The following is a 16,721-nucleotide window of genomic DNA, read 5'->3' as shown; positions in this document are numbered from 1 at the left end:
ATCTACTACGTCATCTCACTGGCACCTGGCATTTCATCTCTCAACAAACCTATTGGGACAGGCAAACAAATATGATTAAATCCATTTGTTCAAGGATGTTTGGCTAACATGGCTGTAGAAGGACATCGAACAAAATGTCCTCTACATATCATGCTGTTTCTCGATTACAAGACTTATTGTTACCACATAGTCGGATAGTCAATCCTTGCTACGGGGAGATGGTCAGGATGGGATTTAATTCTAGGTCCTCTATTGTGAACCCTCTTCAAAGGTTTATTAAATGTACACGAAAATCAAGTCGTAAAAATTACGAAAAATGGAACTCATATAAATTATCCCTCTTAAGATAAATCTTTTGTATATGTACTTCATTCGAGTACAACCACTTCGGTAGGATCACCTAAAGCAGAAAGCACAGAAAATTAATATATAGCAAAAATGTACAAATGTAGCTTACGCAGCTTACCTTTTTTGTTAGCTTTCATTTGTGGCAAAGCTTTCGTTTTAACCACCAATCCTCCACATATGCGATTCGTGATGCCGTACGAGGCTAAACTCGTGCTTGTAATGACAGGAGGGTTAATGTTCTGTGGAGAAAGGGGAAATGCAGGGAGAACCTTTTAATTAATACCACGCGTTGGAACCAGTTGTCTGTGTATAGGTCTGATCTCACTTAAAGATGCGGAAAACAGCAACCGTTCTCATTAAGTAGTAACTTAAATTACTTACCGTCTGTTCACGTCTGGCACGCTTTATAGAAGAAGCACCAGACTCAATTGAGTTTGCAGCGTTGCTACTACTACCCTTCAGTTGCTGTTCAAAAATCGAGCTAGGAACGTTTTTTGCCTTAGAACTGTCCATCGTAGTTGAATCCAACCCGCGTTTCCGAATAAAAACACAGTTTGGTGCCGTTTGAACACCGGTAATGTTTGAAGGGGTAGTAGTGGTGGTGGTGCCGGTACCAGCACGAATAATGTTCCCCGCCGGCACATTCGGTTTCAGTACTGTTCTCGATGGAGTAGCTGAAATACTGTAAAATGAAATAATAAGTCATTAATGTTATCAAGTGCCACTAATTAACACTACTCAGGGGGGTAAATACATACAATGGCTTAATAGTTGTTTGCTGTGAACCAAGGGTTGTTGGAAGAATACGTCGCATAGTGGGCGAAGCGACAGCTTTATGTATGACAAGATCTTTGCGTGCGACATCCTTGTAGTTGTAGCTCATACCGCTCACGTTAGCTGCAGGAATAACGGTCATCGTTGATGTTGTCGGAGATCCGCCTGTTCGCTGCATTCCTACGGTAGATGTGGATGGAATAACCGTCGACGTCAATGCTGATGATGTTGGTACGCCACCAGAGCCGGTCAGCTTTTGCAACCCTGCAGTAGTGGTGACATTTGCTGTCGGAATAATCGTCATCGTGGTTGATGGTAAAGAATTGGCTACGGAAATACGGGACGATCCTGGATGCTGCGCTGTTGCAGTCGTCATAATGTTCGTGAGACCTGTTTTTGCCGCAGATATGCTCGTTCTGGTAGCATTCATGGTTATAGGGCTTTTCCCCGGTCGACTGATAATCGTTGTTGGCCGGGCCATCACCGACGTAACAGCACTTGGTCGAGTTACTAAGACCGACTGGTTAGTGGTCGTTGCAGGTGTCGTCACGCCGGATGATGTTTTCACAGTCGGCAATTGCAAGGGAACAGAAGACGATAGTCTGGTGGTGGTGGTACCTATCCCAGTGGCATTATTCAGTTTACCTGTCATGCTGGCGGTGGAAAGCAATGTTGCTGGTGCTATGTTAGTTTTTTGGAATACGTTTATAGGACGCTGGGGGCCACTGCGGCTAGTTGCTTCCTTGCTTATTGTAGGTGTCGGTGATTTTTGATCCACCTTCGCCATCGTGATCGCGCTGATGGGATTTTTTACCATCTTAGGACCGGTATTGCTCGTCATCGTAAGCGGTGTCTTTATTGCCGTCATTGTTAGCGTCATTGGACGGCTTTCAGGTCTCGGTTTGGGAATTGCAGCAGCTGCCGATTTCACTTGCGTGATTGTCGTATTCGAGAAAGCTCTACTGGGCAAAGTTTGCACCCCGCCCATACTCGGTTGTAAAGCGTTCGATGTTTTGCCCTGTTGGCTTGCGCCAACTAACACAGGTTTCTGAACTGTTTTGGCAACGGTCGCAGTAGTGGTACTGGTATTGGTAGATGGCACAACTCCAGCAGTCGTAGCTGGTTGTGATTTGACCGTTATAGCCATACTGCTCTTGGGCATAGTTGTACTGATGGAAATGGATGTTTCTGCCGTTCGCTGGGTTGCATTGCCAGATCGTACGATTTGCATTGGTGAGGGAGTTGATGTTGAGGTGTTCGTAGCTGGTAACGTTACCTTGCTCGTTGGTATCAGTGTTTGTACCGTCAATGGACTTCGTGCCATCGACGCGGATTTGTTCACATTAGTGTGCTTTTTCAATGGAGGTGTTAAATTGACCGTCGGTAATGATTGATTTGGCTTGACTGGTACCGTTTTCGTCAATGACTGCGGTACGGTGGCTGTACCTAAACTGCTTAGTGCACTGGTCGTACGATCCAATTGAACCCGACTAGGATTGATGCTTGGCTTCGCTATTGACTTCGTATGCTGCTGAGGTACGTTATTGCTCAGAGTTTTGAGGTTTTTAAACAAATCTTTCCCGATACCGGTGGCAGAGGACGGGTTCGGCGGGGTGGAATTGTTCTGCGGTTTATTGTACGTTATACCAAAGTTAGTTCCAGTGACACGTTTGTCTGGCGGGTTTGATGTTTTTGGAGGGATAGCTGCTATTCGGCTTACATCATCTTCTTCATCGCTCGGAATAACAGTAGCTGCGCCAGCATTTACCACTGTACTGGATGTTGAACGCAATACGGATGCTGTGCTGTTCGATCTCATAGTTTCTATCACATTGTCAACAGTTGATCGACCGGTTGAGGCTGTCGTCTGTTTCGTATGCTTTTGCACACCTTGCCCAATGGCTGATGTTGGTGCCGATGCAGACTGACTACTTGCAGTTGTTACTGTGGCCATAGCGCTGCTAGCAGTATTCGTGGCGGTCAACGATTGTATCGATGGAGAAGTAATTGGGATATGGCCGATATTATTTCTCGATTGGTTGTCCAATGTCGGCGACAGCAGCGGCACATTTCGGGGTGAAAATGGACTTGAAACACCAGCCGATGAAATTGATGAAATAGCCATTTGTTCGCTTAACCGGTTGAATATGGATTTTGCTGAATCGAAACCGCCACCACTTGCATTTGGATTGCCAGTTGATTGTGGACTCGATTTGTGTAGTGAAGCTATATTTGAAATCGTTAGTCCAGCGGGCGTTGCTGGTTGAACGGCGTTTGATGGCAGAAGGGACAAATTGCTTTGTGCGTAATCACACATCTGTTTTAACGTGTTGTAGTGACTCATCGGATTGCTACTGTTCGAGGTACTGTGCTGCGCAGCTATATCTCCTAACGAGGAACTCGCAGCACTCGACAACTGAGATTGTCCTAACGCACCCAAGGACGATGGCGGCAATCCACTGCTACTGGCAGTCGCTTTTCCTGTGTAGTAGTTTAGCATGCTCGCTAGTACACCAGCCGAACCGTATCCTTTTCCGGACGATCCTGCTTGATTAACCGTTGGACCGACCGGTGGTAGCATCGATTGACCGTTACCAATTGGTGACGAATGACTCTGAAGTGAAGGCATACCATAGTCCATCCCTGTCGTGCCGGACATAGGAAAGTTATTAAACATCTTAGCCAATGCCGACGTATATGCCGGATCGCTAAGCATCGAGGTGTATGACGGCTGACCGCTGTACTGCATGTAAAGCGGTCTGTTTATCGAATTACTGTAGGAAGAGAAATCGTTCCGATACATATCTCCACCGCCAACGGGCATACCCGGCATACTCGGCATTCCGCCATAACCCAAGCTGTTATAGTACGAAGCTAACGATGCAGCGTATTGTGATGCACCAAACATGGAACTGGATGTCGCACCCAGCGCGCCGAACTGCGATAAATAGGAACGGTTTTCGTTGTTCTGTATTTCCCGCTCGTACGCTGCCCAAGCTTCCTTCTTTTCTTCCTCGCTTAGGTCCTGTTCGGGTTTGTTTTCCAGCAGTGAATCATGCTCGTGGTACTTGATAACCTTGTTCGAGAAGGTGCGCAACAGTGATGCTAGAATATCATCGGCCGGAAGTATCGGCGTTTCGCGCGTCATCTCCGAAAGCTTTGTAAGCGTATACAGTTCCGCCAACTCGCCGTAACTGTAATGTCGGTCAATCTGTTGCTCGTCTACCACCCGGTAGCTGAGCGCCTGTTTCGTAACGGAACGTGAATAAACCTTTTCCTCCATTGTGCCTACCGCTATTAACCGATACACGTAGCACTTACGCTTCTGGCCGAGACGATAAATGCGAAAAATATTTTGCTGATCATTCGATGGGTTCCATGACGTGTCCAAAATGATCACACGGCTTGCACCAGTCAAGTTAATGCCCTGACCGCCGGCCTTCGCCGAAATGAGGAAACATTTGGTAACCGTATTTAGCGGATCATTAAATGACGTGATCATTTGATGGCGATCCGTTTTGGGCGTCTTGCCGTCCAACCGAAAATAGTCTCTGCCCCGACGCCACGGACCCTTGAATGCGCTGTAACCGTACTCATCCGCCTGTTGCGGGTCGGCGCTCTGGTTGTGAATCTTGGCCATAAAATGTTCCACCATATTGAGTACCGACACAAACGCTGTAAAAATTAACACCTTTTCTCCACGCTCGTTGCTTTGCTTCAGTATTTCGAACATTATCCACAACTTGTTGCTTGGGAAGAGTGATTCCAAATCGGCAGTTTCTAGGTACTGGCGCCACCAATCATTCGTTACCGACAGCTGCCCACTCGCGATATCGTTAATATCGTCGGGTGCTTCATCGTCGGTGTCTGGAGTTGCCGTTTTGCGGATTGCGTCTTTGCGATTTTTCTCCAAATTTGCCAATTCCCATGCTTTCTCTAATACTTTTGGGTGCGTCCATATCTGCAATGTTTTATACAAGGTACAAAAAGAACGAATGAGTAAAACCAACCACTTATCGCTAAAGTTAGAATATTGTACCTTGCGCAATGAGGTGTAATCGGCAATCAATTTGAATTTCTTTGTTCTACCGGGCTCGCCGGTAATATCGTTGCTGGTATACTCGTTCATTTGCAAAAAGACTTGATACAATTTCTCCTACAAAGATACAAATAAACGACAAAATCGTATTAATGAATAAGCCAATAGTTCTAGTTTACCGCTTTCCATCGATTAGATTTTTTTTTTTACGGAATGATTCCTTGTGTCGCTTCTGCCTACATAATTGCGGCAGGACTTACTTGTACCGGTGTCAGTGGAATAAATAAAACATACTCGAACTTTTCCGGAAGGAACTCCTTCAATACTGATGCTTCCTTTCGCTAAAAAAAAGAAATAATAAAAAAAATTATCAAAACACGTACAAAATATATGGAATGACTGCGTGTATTGCAGATTGTGGCATTTTGTTTATAATTATAACTGTGTGATTGGTGAAACCGCAAACGAGCAAGTGTGCAATAAGAAGTTTCTTATTTGCAATTAACTCTACTTACCTGCACGAATTTTGAAAGTTTATTGTGCAAGACGTAAGAACGTTGCTTCATAATTTTAATGGCTTGATGATCGGAATCCTTGCACTGCCCATTCTTGATCGGATTTGCATAAAGATTACTAAACTCCTTGTCACTTCCCAGAAACGACGGCTTTATAAAGTTGACCATACAATAATCTACGAAAGAAAAACAACATGATAAAGATGGTGAGTACAAAAACGTCCGGTGAAAAGTTCAGACCGCTTTGTTTAACTTACACTCTTTCAGGTTGTTCTGTATCGGAGTTCCAGTGAGCATAATTCTTCGTTTCGTATGGATTTTTGATACTGCCTCACTGATAGCCGATCGCTTGTTTTTAATCTGATGGCCTTCGTCGCATATGACAAGATCGGCACCTGGATTCAGCAGATACTCTTTTATGAGCTCCAGCTTAGCGCTGCGCATTCGCTCCGATCCTTTCCGTCGCTCGTAGTTGATCAGTGCTCTAAACGCTTCGTACCCGATCAGCATCACACCGCAGTTGGGCGACTTGCAGGAGTACCATCGCTTCAGCACCGATATCTTATCGTTCTGCGTGCAAACGTCCGGAAAACAGTACACCCGCATCTGGTAACCGGTATGAATGGTTCCCTGCCATCGGGAAATCTCTTCCTTCCAGTTCATTACCGTACTCTTGGGACATATGACCAACACTCGGTTCGTCATTAGCTGAGGATAGCGCATCACCGTGTGCAGTAGCGTAATCATTTGCAGCGTCTTCCCAAGCCCCATACAGTGTGCCAGAACGCAACCGGAACCGGGATGTTTTGGCAGCGCATCAATAGAACCGTACGTGTTATCGTACATGAACTGGATACCCTCGACCTGGTGAGGTTTTAAAAGCTTCACAATATCGGGATGCACGCTGATCGCTTGGCGGCGTAACGAATCATAATCTAGCACCAATTCGCTCTCACCTGGTCCCGGCTTATACGTGGCAAGACACTTTTTCAGCTGTTCTTGCTTCTTTTTTAATCGCGCCGTTCGACCCTCTTCTTCCTTTTGCGCTTTTTTAGTTTCCTCTGCCAGCTCATCGTTGGTAAGCATATGCCGTGTTCTTCGTTTCGGTTCCTTGTCCGGTGCTGTTTTACCTTCGTCCAAATCAGCCGAAATCAGTTCGGCATCGTCTGAGCTGTCCGAGCTGAGGCTAATACAGTCTTGACCATCTTTCGAAGCCTTCGTTTTTGCCGGACGCTCTGTGGCGGACGATGCAGACTGTAAACCAGGTGCTGGGGACGATGTTTTTTCTAAGGAATCTGTACTGGAGATAGTATGCTTCTTTGTCGTTACATTACTTTCGGTAATACTTGTTACCACACCATCGCCCGATTTGTCATCTTTGCTAGAAGTTGCGGTAGTTGGTGGACTGGAATCGGGTAACTCAGCTGTGGGAGGAGCTTTTCGCTTTCGTTGCCGTTTCTTGATCAAAACGTTAGCTACCCCAACGTCAGATTCATCACTGGACGATTGCAACTCGGAATCGGACAAACGTTCTTTACGAGCGCCCATTCGTTTTCGCTTTTTGCGGGGCTTTTTGTCCGATGTATCACTTCTACTATCGTCAAACAGATCGTTACTAAACAGTTCCTTATCTTTTGGATTTGCCAGCTCCATTCTATATTGCTTCTTAGCTTCTCCGGGCTGTTTCGCTGTTGATATGTCTTTACCACTTGAATCTTCACCCGCAGCAGCCACGTTTCCTGGTGAATCTCCTTGTCCGTTGGTTAATAACTGCGAATTGCTATTTTCCAAATCACTTATCTCGTCCATCGTTCGCTTTTTCTTTTCGTTCTTCTGCGTTATTTTATCACTGTGACGTTTCAAAAAAGTTTCCACCAACGAGCCAGAAGATTCGTTCGAAGCTTCATCATCCGATCCTTTGTGCATGCTGTCATCGCTGGTATTATCGGTCCGATCATCCAAGCTATCGTCGTGCGTTGTTTCTTCACTGCTGCTGGACTGATTTAGCATTTGCAGCTTTACATTATCGTTGCATTTCTGCAAAAATTGTTCTTCCGTTTCCACCACATCCTTTTCACTTTCGCTCGATTCTTCCGAGTGTGGTTCGAGTGGGATCGTGTTGTCGGTACCATTTTCATCATTTAAGAACTGTTCCATACTGTTTTCTTCCTTTTTCTTTTTGAGGTGTTCTTTAGCATCCTTTGCTTTTGCCGTATTTTGTGTATTTGCCGAAACGACGCTGGAAGCATTTCTGCAGACGACAAGATTGCTTATATTACACAATCGTTCGATCTGCAAGTCCTCGTATTCCTCCCGTTCGGATTCTGTCATGTCTTTAAAATGCTTTGTACCGGAAACCTTGTCTATTTGCTTTGTACAAACATCTTTGCTCAGTTGCGCATCGGAAGACGGCTTACTCTGTTTCGGCGAAAGTTCATCGCGACCTTGACGTTCTTCTGCTTCCTCAAAGTAATCCTGCATCACACCCATCACGTCAGGGCAATCGGAAATAATGTCGTCTACTCCGCTCAGTACATCGTCGAGAAGATTCTCGTCTCCATCCACACGTTCCCCTTCTCGCTCGGAATGCTTCTCCTCGTCCACACTGCTGTCTGAATAGATCTGTTCCGTTCTCTTTTTACTGCCAGCGGTCCTTTCTTTTCCGATATCTCCTACCGCACTGTTTTTCCGTTTATCTTTGGCACTTTTTTGCAACCGTCTGTTGCGTCTTACAAACTCTTGCATCATTTCATCACCATCGCGATCGGAATCCGAGCTTCTAGCCATGATCGAACCTCCGCTGTCGGATTGATCGCTGCTACTATTGCTCAAAGAATCGAGCAATTTTTGTTTAGATTTTTCATTCAGAGTCCGTTGCATATGTTTATAGTTCTTTGTATTATCCGTCTGTACGCCTGTTTCGACTTTACACATAGCCCTACCAACGTTGGAGTTGAGCGAACACTGCCGTGCCATTGGAATCTGCCCACTTTGCCGATTAATCTAAAATAAAGTACAGAAAAGTGTAAAAATATCATTTTAGTTCCGCAGAAAGCTGTCGACATATACTTTATTTACCTTCTGCAATAGTTGGCCTAATTCGGAAAAGTTTGATACTGTTTCCAAATTCTTTTTGCTTTTTGTCTGCTCTATCCACCGTTCACAATGTTTTGAAAACTTGTTTCCTAATGATATTAGTTCATTGAACTCAGTCGCGGTTCTATCTGTCCCAGTAGCACCTTTTGTACAGTCTGTATCCGATTCAAAACCTTTCGGCATTTGATCATGCAATGTGTCACCAGAAGACGGAAGAGCTCCATCGTCTTCAAAACGTTCAGAACAGTTGGCGGATAACAATACCGACAACTTGTCCGGGCTGTCGCCGTTCACTATCGGTGAACATTTACCTTCCGCAGCAGGTCGCTCAATTTCATGTACAGAGTTGTGAGCCTTTTTCGATCGGTAAAGCAAAGATTTCACCGTTTTGTCAATTTGCTCAACCGTTTTTTTAGCACATGTCGTGGTAACATCATCCTCGCACGCCAATTTCTTGGAGAGGTTTATCAATTTTCGAACCTTGTTTTCATCATTATCGGAGAGCAAATCTTCCTGATCGCTGAACTGCGGTGCGATATAATTTGTCGTCGTGTACGAATGATCATTATCCAGCAATGATCTATTCTCTGTCTCATGTTGCGTGAACGAGTTGTGGAGCGACTGCAATATGATGTTGCAAGCATCTTCACTTTCGACTTCACTTTCGTGCAAATCGCTAGCAATTATCTCATTGCCAATGTATTCGGTCTCTACGATAGTCTCTTGAATTTGTGGTTCACCGATTTCGATTTTTATTTCAAACGGTTCATAAACCATTTCCTCGTCGCTTGCTTCGTTATCCACCGCTGTACCATCCGGCGCGTTATCCTTATTGAATAAATCCTGCATATCGAGATCTTCAACGTATGGAACACAAAACCGTTCTCTGCTGGTGTTCTCAACTTGGCTCGCTATACGTTCGGTAGTTGCCGCTTCGAACACTGGCGCACTTGTGCTATCGTTTAGATACTCATGATCAGATAGAAAACGATTGCTCTGTGCCGAGGAGTTTATGACGTACGGGGATGTTTCAACCGGGATCGATTCAAACTCACCAGACCCCAATGATTTTGGTGACGAAAATTCGTGCGTATCAAGTATAACCCGTTCGTCGTCTTCATCATCGGAACGTAACTCGACCGAAACATAATTTTCATCGCTTTCCGTAAAATCGCCGACTTCCATTATTTCAACGTCGTTGAAAAGATCCGGTTCTTCAGCGGTGGTAGACCTGTGGTGTCATAGATACAAGAAATTATTGAAAACCTAATGCCATTACGCCTAATTACATTTAAGTAGCTACCGGAAAATGTTCTATTTTCAAATTCCAATCGGATGATTATCGGATGATCCAAAGGTATTTTTCGTGCACATACCATTTCACTTTTACTGTATAAATTGAATTTTCCATTCTTTCAAACAAAAAACATACATTTGGAAATGAATGTCGGTCTGTTCCGAAGCGGGATTGTAAAAAAAGAAAGAGCACACAAACTCAACCACTACCTTGCGCGTGAATGAGATATAAAACAAAACAAAAACAAAGAACTAACGCCAGCAGTCACGAACGCGTTCCTCGCTTGCAGGTAATCCAATTTTTTCGCCCATAAACAATGAATTCCTCTAAAATATGCACATTTGCACATTTGCTAACGAAACTTACATGTTGCTGAATACTGATGATGTCGAGCGCGGTTGAACAGATCACTGAAAAAACATTGCCAGTGGCGCTGATTTTCCTTCACACGAAACTTTACAGATTGCTGCGAAAAAATGGGCCCGGCTGGTTTTGCGGATTTATCTTCATTTCAGCGCGAACGATACATTAAAGGGCCGATTACATTATGTACTTTTGCTTGGTTTTTACCATGGTAGAATGTGTCAAAATCGATTTGACAGATTCTACCAAGGCATGGTAAAAAACATTCGGTATGTCCTGTGTAGATTCTGTCACCGTGTGGTAGCATAGAAAAAACCAACTTTGTTCCAAGATTGCGATTACACATGAGCCATGGTGTTTTCTGTCAAATAGTGCAGTTTGAAGTTATTTTGACACATTCTACCATGGTAAAAACCAAGCAAAAGTACATAATGTAATCGGCCCTTAAATGACTAACACTGCGTGGTGCACTTGTAATACAGCGTGGAACTATCGCTCATATCCAACGATTTGCGTACACTTTTCACTAATTGTTGGGCTAAGATGGCCAAATATGCAGAAAATCACAACTGCAGTTTCACTCTATCTCGCCTGCTATTTTCAGGAAGCCAGTGGGTAGCAAACTTATTCATACGAATGAAGTGCACTGCACGTACTACCATTGGTCATGCGGCGTGACAATTAGTTGTCAAACTAAACAGCTTTTCCCAAAGTCTGTAGAGTAATGAGGTCTCGTAATAGAGGGGTTTTGGCAGCTCTTGGAATAACAATGAAAAATAAAACTGACAGATAGGTGTCCGAAGCTCCTACACGATGTTGTGTACTTGTATGTGTACGGTTGTTTTGGAGGCTACTTCAGCTGCTCGTGTAAACATGATTTTGTTTCAAGATATCCTACGATTAATTGTTGTAGATTTTATTTTAAAACGAAATCTTTTAATAGTGTGATTATCGTGTAATACAATGCGCAATGGAAATTTATGGAATAGTGCATATATTCCCCACATTTTAACGTTGTAACGACTGTCGCCAAAACTACGAGCGCTGAAATTTGCTCAGTAAACAATTCACCAATACATAGCCAAGGACGTCTAACTGTCAAAATGAAAATCCAAGATGGCAATGTCAACAAAGCCTATTCCGCGACCTCACTACTCTACAGACTTTGTTCAGTTCGCTTCAAATCCGACCCTGACAGAAGGCTCCATTTGTATCGAAGACTGCTGTGATCGGTTGCGTGCTGCGATTGAATTTCAGGATTTAGTAAGAACCGTGTTTGGTCATCACCTAACTGAAGATAATGACGAACAGAATAAAACCGAATGGAAAACAAATTCCATTGAAGCAACCGTCGTCGATGTTGAGCATCGATTGGAGCAAGAGGAAAGCCCAGTAACGGAAAACTTTAAATTGTTGGGAAGGCCGTTCGTTATGCCGAAACTCGATTATGTTGATACACATATGAGATTTAACAATCTAGAATACGTAGAGCTAAGCGGTCCAATGTGTTGCGGATGTGACTTTGTAGCGAAAACTAGGGAAAATCTTATGGACCATATCAACGCAAACCACATGTACAGAACAAACGGTCCGAACGATTCATTCGTTTGCGATGTGTGCTGTGAAGCGTGTGAAGATGGTCATCAACTAAAGAACCATCGACAGTGGTTCCTAAATACGGAAATTTTTCTTTGCAACTATTGCTCCTACGGTTTCACGTGCAAGGAAAATCTTATGCAGCACATGATCATGTGCATCACGCATGATAAGTTGGCTACCGAAGAAAAAAGGCTTTTGGAAACGAAGAGAGTCGAGCATAAAGAGCTGGAAAAAACACTGAATGATAATCTTGTAGCAAAAGTAGAGGACTATGACGATCATAGCGATTTTCACAATGACAAGGCAGCTGATATCGTACCGCAGCAGAAACCGTTCCGCGAGCTTACCCAAACCGGCAATCACGGATGCTGTTTCTTGCGCTGTAATGCCACATTCGACCGGGAAACCGATCTGTACCGTCACGTACATGAGTTGCACGCCGCTCGTCAACGGATTCATCGAAGCGAACGTACATCCGATCGGCACGTGTGTGAAACTTGCCAGTTGAGCTTTAAAAGTGTTAAAACTTTAGAACGACATCGGAACGGTTGGAAGCTAAAGCAGAACAACGTTTGCGCGCATTGCGCTAAAGGATTTATTACTCCTGGTGAATTAAAAGATCATGTGCAGCAGGTGCATAACGACACGACGCCCCAGTTCCGCTGTGAAAGCTGTGAGAAGCAGTTCAGGAAGAAATCCCTTCTCAAACTGCATCTGGTTACACATCAACAAGATCGCCGGCACGGTTGCGATCAGTGTGACGCACGATTCCACTTTGGCTATCAGCTGAAAAAGCATCTGCAGGCGGTCCACACAACGGAGTTTCCGTACGAGTGTAAGCACTGTGACCGGAAGCTGCCAAACAAACACCGGTACGATCAGCACATGCGGATGCATACGGGTGAAAAGCCGTATGCATGTCGGTACGACTGTGGTCGCAAATTTGCACATGCCACCGACCGTCGAAGGCACGAAATGGTGACGCACACAGGCGAGAAACCGCATCGTTGCTGCAGTTGCAGTATGGCGTACGTCAGACGAAAGGAATTGCATCAACACTATCGACATTTCCCAGCACATGATACTGATAGGAAATTCATCTCAGCCGGGGTTTTGAATGCTTGAGGAAGTAACATACAATCAAAAATGCTTTGAAGATACAACCGGGCTTAACAAATGTAACAATAACGGGGATCGAAAAGTAAAAGATGTACGGACAAATAGCGGCTTATTTTTCGAGTTTATTACGTTCTAACCACTGCTACACAGCGATCCAGAGTTTAATTCGCATTAAATGTCTTCCACTTACCCCAAAGCCTATGTAGCAAAATATATGTAGCTTGTTACGCGTTTTAACCCTGCCACGATGTCTTGCCTTTAGGAAAGAAAAGCCCTATTCGATTTGCTGTTTATCGTAGTAATCACTGCTGCTGCTGATCTGCTGTTGCTCTGGCAACGAAATAGCATACTAGGGCAGAAATATGTTCACATATTGCGGAACTGTTTGTGCAAATCGTTCAGCATGATGACGTCCGGATTTTCCTGCTCGAAGCGTGTCGGTTCGTGTTCGCGTTCGTCGTCACCCCACTCGCCAAACTTTTGCTTCATCACATCTGGCTGGCGGCTTTGTTCCTCCTGTGCTTTCTGTTGCGGCAAGCATTCCAACAAATCAAGGCGCACCCAATCCGAATCGGTATGGCATCGGTACGTTCGTTGACGGGACACAGTGTAGCAATGAATGGAGAATTCGAAAGGATGTTTTGGGATGTGTATTGAATAAAAGGTTACTCTTATCAGTCGTGGGAGGTGTAAGTTTGTGTTTAAATGTTTGCCCTCCCAATGTTTTTTTCTTCAATAAATGGACTGATTCTTGTTAGGAACGTCCTGCTGCCCAAGAGGATACAGCATTATTTAAGTATATTTACTATACCGGCCAGGATTTGAAAAGTCGGAGAGGGGGAAAAGAAAGGACAAATAATAAAAATTAAAATTTTACTTGTATCTAACAAACCCAACTAAACAGCAACGTGATTGTGATTTTTGTGAAGAAACTAGTTGCAAAAAGAGTAAATACATGAGTTGAAACGAAACGTTTGATACACATGAGTTCAAACGGAATACATGTGTACAATACCCAAACTAGCCAAATGAATATACTTCTCGCTCTGCCTAACTATCAAACCTGCATAAGCGAACAAGCGGGCTAATCTGAAGGACATGAAACGGGATACTTTTAGGATATTTATTATCCTACTCAGAGGTGGATCATCCACTACGCAAACTAAGCGGCCACTATGCATTCAATATGCTTGTCTTACATTATTGTAATACTTTATACTTAATTGATTTATTTTAATTGATTGAAATAAGTTTCTTTTCACTCAAATAATGCTTTAAATTAAAAAAAGAATAAAAAATAAGAAAAAAATTTAAAAAAAAATTCAACTCGAAAATTTCATAAGGCTTACCCCTTACGTTTTTTTGAGAAATTTTGCAAAAAAATGAAATTGATTTATTTTAATGCTAATTGGTTGAACTAAGTTTCTTTTCACTCAAATAATGCTTTAAGTAAAAAAAAGAATAAAAAATAATAAAAAATCGCACATTTTCGTTCAACTCACTCGCACATTTTCGTTTCAACTCACGTATTAACTCTTTTTGCTACACGACTCACCACGGCTACATGCTTACACTCATGAGTGAGTAAAATGACCGAACCTTAACTTATACGCTTATGTCGCGTTTTTTATGACTCCGAAATGAGTCGTTAAACGAGCTGACTCCTAATAACGACTCATTCACTCTGAGTTGACTCACTAAAAAGAGTTGTTATTCTCTGTAGAAGGAAGGATCTGTAGAAGGAACCCATCTCGTTTATGTATCTATGTGTTTTGCAGCATTGATAGACTAGGGGGTGCTATTGCAGGGGTTGGTCCGATCAATCAATCAATGGAAACTTACCTTGGAGTCACTCTGAGCAAACTTCGTAAACATGTTTGCAAACACTTTCTTCTGCTGATCGTTGTAAGCTTTAATCTTGTGCTTGCAAATCGACACCTGATTAAGAGCGGCTTTGTTTTCCGGTTCAATTTCCAAAACCTACGAGTGTGCGATAGAGAAAGAGCGCATTTAAAACGTCCAGCCAAACACGATGTGGTTGTTATACTTACAGCAGAGAAATCCCTAAGGGCTCTATCTAAGTCTTCCAATGCCAAATTAGACATGCCTTGCCTGTACAGTGCCTTTACGCTTTTGCTGTCTATTTGTAGTGCCTCAACGCACTATCAGCAGAAGAAACGGAAATCGCAAAACCGCAACATTAAGTGATGTATTTCAAATTGTAGATAGAACGATTGCCCACTAACCGCTTGATAAACTTACCGCAAGCTTTGCTTCGTCGTGATTGTGCATCTTTTGGTGGCACAAAATCTTATTCAGATAGATGGCCAATTTCACCGCATCTGCTTCCTTGGATCGGATACTCAAGTATGTTAGCGCACTGTTGTATAGCTTTAGTGCCAGCTCGTGTTTATCTTCCTTCAGGTACTTGGTGGCCTTCTCGCGCATCAGCTGAGCCTGAGCTATCGATTCATCTTGCGACATCATTGACAGATCCGCGAGGTGTTCGACATCGCTCAATGTGACCGTGTACTCGACTGTTGCGTTCGGCGGTACACCGAGCTCGCTGTTTCCTTCGGCCCCAAATGCATAAAGCGGTTTCAAAACCAATCGGCTCGTTTCCGCTCTGTTAAAATGCTCCAGTGCCACTTCGACGCCTGACACTACACCAAACTCTTTACCCTCGTCCATACAAAACTCCACGTCTCGCTCCTCGAACACGCGGCCCTCGTGGCGACCAACAAGATGAATCTTTACCAGGTCTCCACTCTTCGGACAGTCTCGGGTGGTGCCAGACCGCACCATGAATCGTTCAATGCCACCGTCCTCTTTGGGGCTAAGGTCTGCACCCTTCCAACCCAATATTTCGAGCTCAAAGTTTAGCGTCGCGTTCGGCGGGATGTTCGGTGGGCTGCCGGATTTGCCATATGCATACTTGGGCGCACAACGCAGGATGCACTTTTCGCCCTGTTTCATTGATGCAACGCCAATATCGAAAGCTTTGATGACCGCACCGATCCCAAGCTTGAACTGGAACGGTTCATTTCTGTCCCGGCTTGAGTCGAACTGCTTCCCATCTGCGTCAAGTGTGCCGGTGTAATGCAGCGAAACGGAACATCCTTTCGATGGCGTCTCGTCGCCAGTTCCTTCCTGCAGGATGCGCTTCTGCACGCCTCCATCACGGGACAGATCGATGTAATCCTCCATTTCCAAACGTTTTTATTTCACACTTTTAGTAAAACGGTGTAATAGCCTGCCTGATGGTGCTTCTTCGTAAGTTTGTTACGGTGATTTACGCGGCTCGCTTTTATATGTTTGACAAGTCCTAAATACAGAGTAGGCAACGTTTTTTCGATACCAGTGCTTCTCAATCTACAACATAAGGTACGAATATAAATTTGTAGTGTTTTCAATTATTGGAATATTTAAATTTATATTAATTTGAAAATTACTGATTTTCAAATTAACAGAAACTATACGTGATTACTTTAAAAAGATGTTTAAACATTTAAAGGGTTGGGAAGCGCTGATTTTCGAACTGCACGTTGACAGCACAATTTTGACATTTATC

The 16,721-nt window shown here is 43.8% G+C and overlaps 3 protein-coding genes across 4 annotated transcripts; 1 reads left to right on the top strand and 2 right to left on the bottom strand.

Moving 5' to 3' along the window:
- Positions 1-233: 233 nt before the first annotated feature.
- On the bottom strand, positions 234-10,596 carry LOC125763341 (uncharacterized). Its single transcript, XM_049426347.1, has 10 exons — positions 10,436-10,596; positions 8,755-10,003; positions 5,934-8,679; positions 5,677-5,852; positions 5,422-5,502; positions 5,162-5,278; positions 1,107-5,083; positions 730-1,030; positions 467-587; positions 234-400 (listed from the first exon to the last, which is right to left on the bottom strand). Coding segments are annotated over exons 1-10 (8,802 nt in total). The 5' UTR covers positions 10,438-10,596; the 3' UTR covers positions 234-368.
- A 1,009-nt stretch (positions 10,597-11,605) lies between these two features.
- LOC125763486 (zinc finger protein 345-like) lies at positions 11,606-13,156 on the top strand. The gene has a single exon (XM_049426726.1). The coding sequence runs from the start codon at positions 11,864-11,866 to the stop codon at positions 13,154-13,156; it is 1,293 nt and encodes a 430-aa protein (XP_049282683.1). The 5' UTR covers positions 11,606-11,863.
- A 96-nt stretch (positions 13,157-13,252) lies between these two features.
- Positions 13,253-16,704, bottom strand: LOC125763482 (FK506-binding protein 59). 2 transcript variants are annotated; one of them, XM_049426720.1, is made up of 4 exons: positions 15,413-16,697; positions 15,202-15,312; positions 14,993-15,130; positions 13,253-13,675 (listed from the first exon to the last, which is right to left on the bottom strand). In XM_049426720.1, exons 1-4 carry the CDS (start codon positions 16,355-16,357, stop codon positions 13,517-13,519), a joined length of 1,353 nt encoding a protein of 450 aa, XP_049282677.1. In that variant the 5' UTR covers positions 16,358-16,697; the 3' UTR covers positions 13,253-13,516. The 2 variants fall into 2 exon arrangements, with proteins under 2 accessions (XP_049282677.1, XP_049282678.1); XM_049426721.1 differs by having other exon boundaries at positions 13,532-13,955; positions 15,413-16,704.
- Positions 16,705-16,721: the final 17 nt, after the last annotated feature.

Source organism: Anopheles funestus, chromosome 2RL (assembly GCF_943734845.2).
Source record: "Anopheles funestus chromosome 2RL, idAnoFuneDA-416_04, whole genome shotgun sequence".
In the NCBI taxonomy this organism is placed as follows: domain Eukaryota; kingdom Metazoa; phylum Arthropoda; class Insecta; order Diptera; family Culicidae; genus Anopheles; species Anopheles funestus.
This window is presented reverse-complemented; position numbering and strand designations above follow the sequence as displayed.

Coding starts and splice junctions, on each gene's coding strand:
- LOC125763482 (XM_049426720.1), bottom strand. CDS start 16,357: ATGGAGGATTACATCGATCTGTCCCGTGATGGAGGCGTGCAGAAGCGC. Junction 15,313..15,412: donor ACGACGAAGCAAAGCTTGCG/GTAAGTTTATCA, acceptor TTCTGCTGATAG/TGCGTTGAGGCACTACAAAT. Junction 13,676..14,992: donor TTGCTCAGAGTGACTCCAAG/GTAAGTTTCCAT, acceptor TTGCCGCAACAG/AAAGCACAGGAGGAACAAAG.
- LOC125763486 (XM_049426726.1), top strand. CDS start 11,864: ATGCCGAAACTCGATTATGTTGATACACATATGAGATTTAACAATCTA.
- LOC125763341 (XM_049426347.1), bottom strand. Junction 5,503..5,676: donor AACTTTCAAAATTCGTGCAG/GTAAGTAGAGTT, acceptor TCTTTTTTTTAG/CGAAAGGAAGCATCAGTATT. Junction 5,279..5,421: donor TTCCACTGACACCGGTACAA/GTAAGTCCTGCC, acceptor GTATCTTTGTAG/GAGAAATTGTATCAAGTCTT.